Source organism: Lipophrys pholis (assembly GCF_963383615.2).
Source record: "Lipophrys pholis genome assembly, chromosome: 17".
Taxonomy (NCBI): domain Eukaryota; kingdom Metazoa; phylum Chordata; class Actinopteri; order Blenniiformes; family Blenniidae; genus Lipophrys; species Lipophrys pholis.
The window spans coordinates 16,628,962-16,638,295 of NC_137643.1; the positions used below are offsets into that span (position 1 = coordinate 16,628,962).

The 9,334-nt window shown below is 42.2% G+C and overlaps 1 protein-coding gene across 1 annotated transcript; it reads left to right on the plus strand.

Annotated features, from left to right (window-relative positions):
• The first annotated feature begins 2,442 nt into the window (after positions 1–2,442).
• On the plus strand, positions 2,443–8,880 carry LOC308123210 (sodium-dependent neutral amino acid transporter B(0)AT1-like). Its single transcript, XM_080485573.1, has 12 exons — positions 2,443–2,854; positions 3,428–3,568; positions 4,596–4,733; positions 4,849–5,030; positions 5,137–5,247; positions 6,212–6,324; positions 6,411–6,539; positions 6,671–6,827; positions 6,910–7,114; positions 7,207–7,366; positions 8,037–8,199; positions 8,298–8,880. The coding sequence occupies exons 1-12, from the start codon at positions 2,656–2,658 to the stop codon at positions 8,514–8,516; spliced, it is 1,917 nt and encodes a 638-aa protein (XP_080341699.1). The 5' UTR covers positions 2,443–2,655; the 3' UTR covers positions 8,517–8,880.
• Positions 8,881–9,334: the final 454 nt, after the last annotated feature.

Below are 9,334 nucleotides of genomic sequence, written 5' to 3' on the forward strand. Positions count from 1 at the left end.
GGCCAATGCCATCTCAGCTTGATGCTGCCAGTCCCATGCTTCACTGTAAAGACGATATTGGCCTGGAGATGAGTCTGACCTACAATGTTCTTCTTCAGGTCAAGACTATCCCAGCATGACGCTGCTACAACCATGCATCACTGTTGGGATGGTATTGCTCTGGTGATGTGCTGTGCCTGACCCATAATGTTCTGTGTTGGTCTAACATCGTCTCGGCATTATGCTGCCACTCCCATGCTTCACTGTAAAGATGGTATTGGCCTGGAGATGGGTAGTGCCTGACCCACAATGTTCTTCTCCAGGTTCAGACAATCTCAGAATGATGTTGTCATGATCTTGCATCACCGCTGGGATGGTCTTACCCTGAAGGTGAGCGGTGCCTGACCCTTAACGTTCTGCTTTGGGCCAACACAAACTCATCATGATGCTGCCACAACCAGTCCTCACTGTTGGGATAGTTTGGCCCTGTAGATGAGCAGTGCCTGACCCATAATGTTCTTCTTCAGGTCAGTACTGTTCCAGCATGATGCTGCCATTACAATGCATCACTGCTGGTATGATATTGCTCTGGAGGTGAGCAGTGCCTACCAACATTATTCCTCCCCCAGTCCGGACTATGTCAGCATGATGCTGCCATAACCAGGCATCACCACTGGGATGGTCTTGCCCTAGAGATGAGTGGCGCCTGACCCTTAACGTTCTGCATTGGGCCAACACTCACTCAGCATGATGCTGCTATGACCATTCATTACCGCTGGTGTGGTCCTCCTCTGTAGCTGAGCAGTGCCTGACCTATAATGTTCATCTTCAGCTCAAGACTCTCCTGGCATGATACTACCAGGACCATGCATCAATGCAGGGATGGCATTGCCCTTATGATTAGTGGTGCCTGACCAATATTGTTCATCGCTCAGCCAATTCTGTCTCAGCATGATTTTGCCACTGCCATGATTCACTGTAGGACGATATTGGTCTGAAGATGAGTGGAGCCTGACCCATAATTTTCTTCCCCAGGTCAAAAACTCCCCCGGAGTCATTACTGAACTTCAAAACACTCCTCAAAACCCACCTGTTCAAACTTGCTTTTCTCTAACTCTTACTCTTATTTTATTTTCATTATGATGATGATGACGATGATTATTATTATTCATTTATTTATTTATTTCAATGTAAAGCATCTTTGAGTGTTCAAAAAAGCACTATATAAGTTTGACGTATTATTATTATTATTATTATTATCATTATCATTGTAAGAAATATCCCTGCATGATGCTGCCACCACCGTGTTTCACTGCAGGGATGGTATTGGCCTGGTGATGAGTGGTGCCTTATCCATTATGTTCTTCGCCAGGACAATACTCTCTAAGCATGATGCTGCCACCACCGTGTTTCACTGTAGGATGATATTGGTCTGAAGATGAGCGGCGCCTGACCCATAATTTTCAGCGATGCCTGATTCATAATGCTCTTTCCCGGGGCAAGTCTATCCCTGCAGCATGCTGCCACGACTAATGTCTCGCTGCAATGATGGCGTTGGTCTGGTGAAGAGTGATGACCGACTCTTAATGTTCTTCACCGGGTTAAGAAGTGTAGCATAAAAATCAACACGCGTGATGTTCTGAGAAAGTCAGCGAGCAAGTTATGGGTCTGAGATTCACTAAAAACTCACACAGGTCATTTAAAGTTACAGTATGGTTCTTTATTGTGTAACTTTGAATCACTTACAGCAATAAGGATCAAAGTTGGTTTAGATTTTTTTTTTCTCGTAGCAAACCTCGCTAAATTTATAACTCCTGAAGATTTGCCCCCGTGAAGAGGTCGGCCACACTCTGGTTAATTATTGCATTAGAAAAGAGCATTGATAAGGTTTTCTATGAACATCACTGTGCACAAAAAAAAAAAAAAAACAATCTCCACACAGTGCCTTGGAGGTTTTGTATAGCTGTGTTGGATTATTGAGGAAATTATTAGCGTTTGTAAAGAGGGCTTGTTGATTGCTGTGTCGTAAACCAGTTACATTTCTCAAGGACTGTAAAGAGGCGAGACCTGCAGCCCGGGACAAACTGTGCAATGAGTGACTTAAATTAGGATCATACTGGAATTGACATGGAATGAATGAAGAATGATACATTGATTTTCTGTACCCATTTATTTTGTTTTTTTATATCTTTTAAATAAGGGATCTTGACTCCACCCACCAGATGTTTTCTTCTTAATCACAAAAATGTAAACATAAACCAAAAACGTTATTTTTTATTTTTTTTATATTTCAAATGAATAATTTCTTTTGTATCCTGCTGAGATCATGTTGTGTGATGTATTAACCATTATCAAAAAGGTTGTTTTGCTCTAACTTGCTGACGTGCTTACATAATGAAACACAGACTGTAATAAGCCACTGATAAGTCAAGTGTAAGTGCCACGGGTCACTCCCAGTACATCAGTCCCCTTCATCAGGAAATACAGAAGGGCAACAAACCAGGAGAGAGAGAGAGAGTGAGAGACAGAGAGACAGTTCTCAACGATTCTCGTAAAGGTGGAAGATCATTTCAGGAAAAGCACGCAGCTGCTCGAAAGCTGGACAAGGAACTCAATTCACAAAAAGGATAGTCGTCGGCTACATTTTCCTGTTCTGTGCCTGCTCAACAAGCCATCATGAAGTTGAAGTTTCCCAACCCGGGCCTGGATGACAGGATCCCTAGTCACACAGACCTGGAGAGGATGGAAAAAGAAGAGGCCGGAGACAGGCCCAAATGGGACAACAAAGCCCAATATCTTCTCACCTGTGTCGGCTTCTGTGTGGGACTCGGTAACGTCTGGAGGTTCCCGTACCTGTGCCAGAGCCATGGAGGAGGTAAGGAGCGATGACAGCAGCCACATCTCAACATGTCCTAACACACACACACACACACACACACACACACACACACACACACACACACACACACACACACACCAACAGGAAAAATAATAAATAACATTTCTATGTACTACTATAAACTCTTACCCTCCTCGAGTAGATTAATGCCTTTCAAGTCATGTCTTATTAATCTATTTTGCGTATTTAATTTGCTCGATAGAGGTTTAAAATTTAAGCATGTTGTACTTGTTGTCGAACATAAATAGTTTGATGAGTTTAATTTTACCTTGAAGTTCATAGTTAAAAACAGTAAGTAACAGTAAGGCCTGTTTAGATCATTTATTGAAACTGTAAGAAAAAAAATTACTTTATGAACTTAACTGCTTGGTCAAAGTGAACGTGTGACTCGTGTTGTCAGTTCGTACTGGTGCGGGTAATAAAACACGCCACAAAGCTTTTTACAGTTTATGGGTGTCTTTATAGGATCAAAATGTTTGTTTAAGTGCCGAATAAAGAGAATCACGCCACATCTTGGACTCATTATGATTGTCAATTTGGCACTTCTAGGAGCATTTATGATCCCCTTCCTGATCCTGCTGGTCCTGGAGGGAATCCCACTGCTGCACTTAGAGTTCGCCATCGGCCAGCGCCTGAGGAAGGGCAGCGTGGGAGTATGGAAGTCCATCAATCCTCACCTGATGGGAGTTGGTGAGTATTTGATCTGTGTGAGTTTGCTAAATAGCCTCCCTCCCCAAACTGTAGTTTTGTAAATCCTCTGGTATGTTGTGCAGTACTACGATGAGGTTCACCTCTATGATGTAAATCATTTAACAGACTGTACATTATGAAAGAAGTGCTTTCTGTGCATTTCACAGTGGATAATCTGAATGCAAAGTTCAGCCTCACTGTTCACATGGGACGTGTCTCCTAAATAACCAAATGGTATTAGGCGTGTCGCTCCCTTTATTGCTCGGGTGTCATTCATTTAACGCTGTAAATATGACTGCGGCATCACCAAGCAGTAAAACAAAGGAAGTTATTCTGCTTGAACACAATGTGAAATCAGCAACCGTGATGAAGTTGCAGCAGCTCAGAATCAAAAACCTGGACTTCTGTGACAGCTCACATATATAAAGTGAATAAAAGCAACCAACATCTTCCATTCTCAGCGTGTAGCTCTGTGGTTTGTAGGGATTCAAGAGTTTAGTCACGTTACTCCAAATGTGCGGTTAAGTCAGCAAAGCAATGTGCCACCAGTCTGTCCATATTTTTCTACGACCACCATGCAGTAGTACACTACAATTTACAATAGAAAATTTGCGGGGACTGTATCAGAAAAGGACATTGGTCTAAAATAGCAGTATCACTCACATTTAAATAGCCACCCATCATCAAGACCACTCTTTCCAACTAATTCTAGGTTGCAGGGCAATTCATGTAATCCCTGCTGACCCTGGGAGAAAGCAGGTGTTACACACTCTGGACCCTCAACAATAAGAGAGATTCCCCCAAGGGGTAATTTTAATCTTAAAAGAATGGTTTTGGACCGTTTGAGGAAGCAGGAGTACCCACACAATAGAGAAATACCAGTGACATTGTGGCAAAGAGTCGAGAGCACTAACCACGAATGCACAGCTGCTTTTTATGCTTTCTGCAGCTTTATGGTGGGCAATGTGCTAAATAACACAAACTAAGGTATGCATCGAGAGTACATTTCTTTTTCTTTCTATTACAGGTATTGCATCCTTGCTTGTCTCATTTCTGGTGGGCTTGTACTACAACACCATCATGGCCTGGATCATGTGGTACCTCTTCAACTCCTTTCAAGATCCTCTGCCCTGGAGCCAGTGTCCTCTCAATGCTAACGAGACAGGTATCTCATCATCTATTGAGAGGGCACCGAGCCTTCAGTTCCGCATGGCGGTTGTTGACGGCTGTGCGTGTCGCTAAATGTGCGATTTGCCGTCTGGTTTCTAAATCTGTTGCAGGTGTGGTGGAAGAGTGTGCACGCAGCACCACCGTGGACTACTACTGGTACAGAGTCACTTTGAACACTTCCACAGCCATCGATGATTCTGGTAGTCTGCAGTGGTGGATGGTGATCTCTCTGCTGGCTGCCTGGACTTTGCTCTATGTCTGCTGCATCCGCGGCATTGAGACCAGCGGAAAGGTCTGTAAAATCTGTCCCACTTCCTTCCTGCAAGTTCAATTGCCGACATGCACTGGTCCAACATTGGTCTTTGAATGAGTCTTTCGTTCACTCTTTCATTTGTCAGGCTGTGTATGTCACCTCCACTCTGCCATACGTGGTCCTCACCATCTTCCTGATCAGAGGACTGACCCTCAAAGGCGCTACGTCGGGAATAATATACCTCTTCACTCCAGATGTAAGCAATAACCAACATTTGGCCAAAACCATGATAGAGATGTTGATGAAAATCATTCGTTTGGTATTTTGTTTAACAAATTATTTTGTTATCTTCCCAAGTCTACAATTCTATTTGAAATGCAATATATGAAGCAGTTTGTAATTTAGCGCGCAACAAACAGTAAAAAAAAAAAAAAAAGACCTAAACTCAAAGACAAAATGCGTAAAAATTGTTGTCATATTTTTTGTTTGACATTCCTTGTCTCCAGTCTTTATGCTACGCCAAATTTAGCTACGATTTGGTAGCTTATAATTTACCTGAAAGATCTAAGTCTTGGTTATTTTATCGAACTCGAAGGTAGAAATGTCATGTTGTATCTTTATACATTTACGTTTGCTATTTTGAACAGCGTCCTTCATATAAATGTGATAACCACCACATGATAAGAACAGAACAGTCACTCAGGTGTCTGCGATAAAGCATCTCGACACTGATAAAAGCCGACACTAAAGGAAAACAATACAGCTGATGCTGTAGATCTCTGTACAGATATGAGCTTTAAAGCTAACAACACCTTAATCCCATTGAACAATGTCCTCACAGACTAATTATTAATAATGGCCATGACAATAGCAGATATTATCAGTTTTAAATCGGATAACTTTACTGTAGATTAGATTGTAGGTACTCATTTTCAAGTCAAGTGAAATACAGCAAGCAAAAATGAAAAACTATTTTGAATAAAACTCATCGGCCCCAGCGCTGTGCTGGGAGAGAACGGACTTCCTTTAGGAAATTAGCATAGTTTAGTTTTAACTTTTGATTAGAATTGGGTTTGTAACGCCGTTGAAAGACCCTGACTGTTTGGTCAGCTACACTAAATCAGCAGTTTAATTTCTTATTGGAAACTGTCGTTGGAAAATCTGCCATTTTAATTTGAGGAGATCTCTCTTTTGTTTTGGTTTTTTCGATGCCCCTATAGGTGAACGAGCTCATGAATCCATCTACCTGGTTGGACGCAGGGGCTCAGGTTTTCTACTCCTTCTCCGTGGCTTTTGGGGGTCTCATCTCCTTCTCCAGTTACAACTCTATTCAGTGAGTCGGTATCTCTGGTACGTTCGATTAGTCGCACCGCTTTTCTGGACCCGCCCCTCACGTGTCCCTTCATGACGTTCCTGCAGCAACAACTGCGAGATGGACGCTGTTCTTATCTCTATAATTAATGGCTGCACCTCGGTCTACTCTGCAACCGTCATCTACTCCATCATCGGCTTCAGGGCCACGCAGAAATTTGATGAATGCAACGGAGAGTGAGTTTCAACGTCAACTTCTAAAAAGTGTTGTGAAGCCATTGAAGTATAGGTATAGTGTGACACTAATGTGTGTCCAACTAAAATCCCTTTAATTTGTGTGTGTGTTTTTTTCTTTTTTCTTTTTGCAGCAACATCCTCAAGCTAATGAATGCCTTCGACTACCCTGAACAGAACATCACAGAAAGCAACTACGATGCCGTTCTGGGCTACCTCAACCAGACGAGTCCAGACATCATCCAGGGATTGGATTTGCAGCGTTGTGACTTGAATGCTTTTCTCAGTCAGGTCAGTAAGCACCAGATTATCATTGATTTCTAGTGTCAACGAAGACTATGAATGTGAAATCGATGGTCCGTGCCCCCTTCAGGGTGTGGAGGGAACCGGTTTGGCCTTCATCGTATTCACTGAGGCCATCATCAACATGCCCATTTCCCCACTTTGGGCTGTGCTCTTCTTCATCATGCTGTTCTGTCTCGGCCTGTCCACTATGTTTGGGAGCATCGAGGGAGTCGTGGTTCCTTTACAAGATCTGAAGATCCTGCCCCGATCCTGGCCAAAAGAAGTTATCTGTGGTAATTTTCCGATATTTTCTTATAATTATTGAATCATTTTATTCATGACTTTAATCTGACCATTAGTCTGTGTTTTTTTTTGTTTTTTTTAGGGCTGACTTGCCTGATTTGTTTCGCTATTGGACTCATCTTCACTCTTCGCTCTGGGAACTACTGGCTTGCTCTTTTTGACAACTTTGCCGGCTCGATCCCCCTGCTGGTCATTGGATTTTCTGAAATGGTTGCTGTCATCTATGTCTACGGCATTGATCGGTGAGTCTGTCGACAAATCCAGTGCAGCTCCTGCTTTGGTCCAGACCAATAAAAGCAAACTACAAGAAAGAAACCATCATTTAAGCCTGATTTATGCTTCATTCGCAAAAAGTTGTATGTGGCCCCAGAACTAAAAGGAGTTTCACACCTCTGACGTAAACGCTACACACTGCCTTATGAGCAGTATAATAAATCAGCCTTTAGCTCTGTAATGGCTCGAGCAGCAGAGACAGTTGCTCAACAAACCACATCTCTTTCCTGATGTTTAGTGAAGCTAATAGCAGTGTTTTTATAGCTCGGGCTTAACCTGGAACAACACAGCCCCGTAAGGAGACCTTGGAGTATAGATAATGTGTTAGTCAGCACATAGAAGAGATAAAAAGGTGCAGAGTGTGTCTTATGTGATGACTCAGTCTGTGACAGACAATGTGCAAAACAAGCGTCTATTTCCATCCAGTCTCAGTGATATTGTTTATGAAAGCAGAAAGCGAGTTAATCCTTTTGATATTATATGTAAAGGAAAATAAAAACAATAAATCCATATATGGAGTCGACTTCCAACATGCTAAACACATGTTGCATTAAATTACTGGAACCAATCAAAGCACAGTGGATATCCTGGATGATTTCATAAACTACAACATGTCTCCTTCTGGTTGCTTCCCAACAGCTTCAACAAGGACATCGAGTTCATGATCGGCCACAAACCCAACATCTTCTGGCAGGTGACCTGGAGAGTGGTCAGCCCGCTCATCATGGTCTTCATCCTGGTGTTCTACTTTGTTACCCAAATCTCGAAGAACCTCACCTATTTGGTCTGGGACCAAGAGGCGGTGAGTCTCTTTGTTTACTTTAGCAGTTTGAAGAATTTGCTTTAACAACTGTTAAGAATGAAAAAAAAAACAACCTCGTCCTCCACTCTGGCCCGCAGGAGAATTTCCCCACTTTGGCACCACGCCCTTATCCTGAGTGGATCTACGTCATCATCTTCATCCTCGCTGGAATTCCCAGTCTCTCCGTTCCCTTGGGCGCTGTCTTCGTATTCATCAAGAGAAAATGTTGCAAGAAGAACGACAACCATGGGGATAACAAACTGGAGACGATCTCTGCTAAAGTAGAAATGGAAATTAACGGCAGAGTGAAGTTTTAAATTTTCCGCCACTGTAATCACCAACATATTGCTCGGTTGTGCTGCCCCTTCCTTCCAATGTTCTGCAATGTGATTATACCCACACAAGCCATGTAACTATTGGTGTTTATATTATATAAAGTATATATTCCCACATTTTTGTTTTCTGTACAAATGTTTGAATATTATAATAAAACAATATTAGAGTATTGTTAGTATTGTTTAATGTTTTCATCATGTGATGAGCTTCCAGGATCAGTCAAGTTGTTTAACAGTTTAGAGAAGGAAATGGGACTAACGTGAGTGTGTTAAGGAGCTCTGGTCCCAGATAACCTCTCTGAATTTCCCAAATATATTTGCACTTAATCTGCTCTAATTGCGGATGAATAAAAAACAAAACAAAAAAACAAAAAAAAAAAAAACTCCAAAACAAAACATGTGACTTATAGTGATTTATGGTTGGCTCTAATCCCACCTCCCTCTCTTTCTTCTATGACAAAGAGAGCTGCACTGTGGTTTCATGATTAGAGACTCACGTCAGAGTGAGAATATCCCCAGTTCGAGTCCCTGTTGGAAGACCTTCTGGGCCTGAGAGTTAAGTTTACAGAATACAGAATATGAGGCATGTCTACCAGGTCATATAAAATACTGGGAAGACTTAATGCTAATTGAATAAAGGGTAATGTGATTTAAAATGTGTGTGTGTGTGTGTGTGTGTGTGTGTGTGTGTGTGTGTGTGTGTGTGTGTGTGTGTGTGTGTGTGTGTGTGTGTGTGTGTGTGTGTGTGTGTGTGTGTGTGTGTGTGTGTGTGTGTGTGTGTGTGTGTGTAATATGTTTAA

Excerpts from the sequence above, each read along its gene's own strand:
- LOC308123210 (XM_080485573.1), top strand. The coding sequence starts at position 2,656 with ATGAAGTTGAAGTTTCCCAACCCGGGCCTGGATGACAGGATCCCTAGT. Across the intron at positions 4,734-4,848 it reads TCTCAATGCTAACGAGACAG|GTGTGGTGGAAGAGTGTGCA; the intron begins GTATCTCATCAT and ends AATCTGTTGCAG. Across the intron at positions 6,325-6,410 it reads TCCAGTTACAACTCTATTCA|CAACAACTGCGAGATGGACG; the intron begins GTGAGTCGGTAT and ends ACGTTCCTGCAG.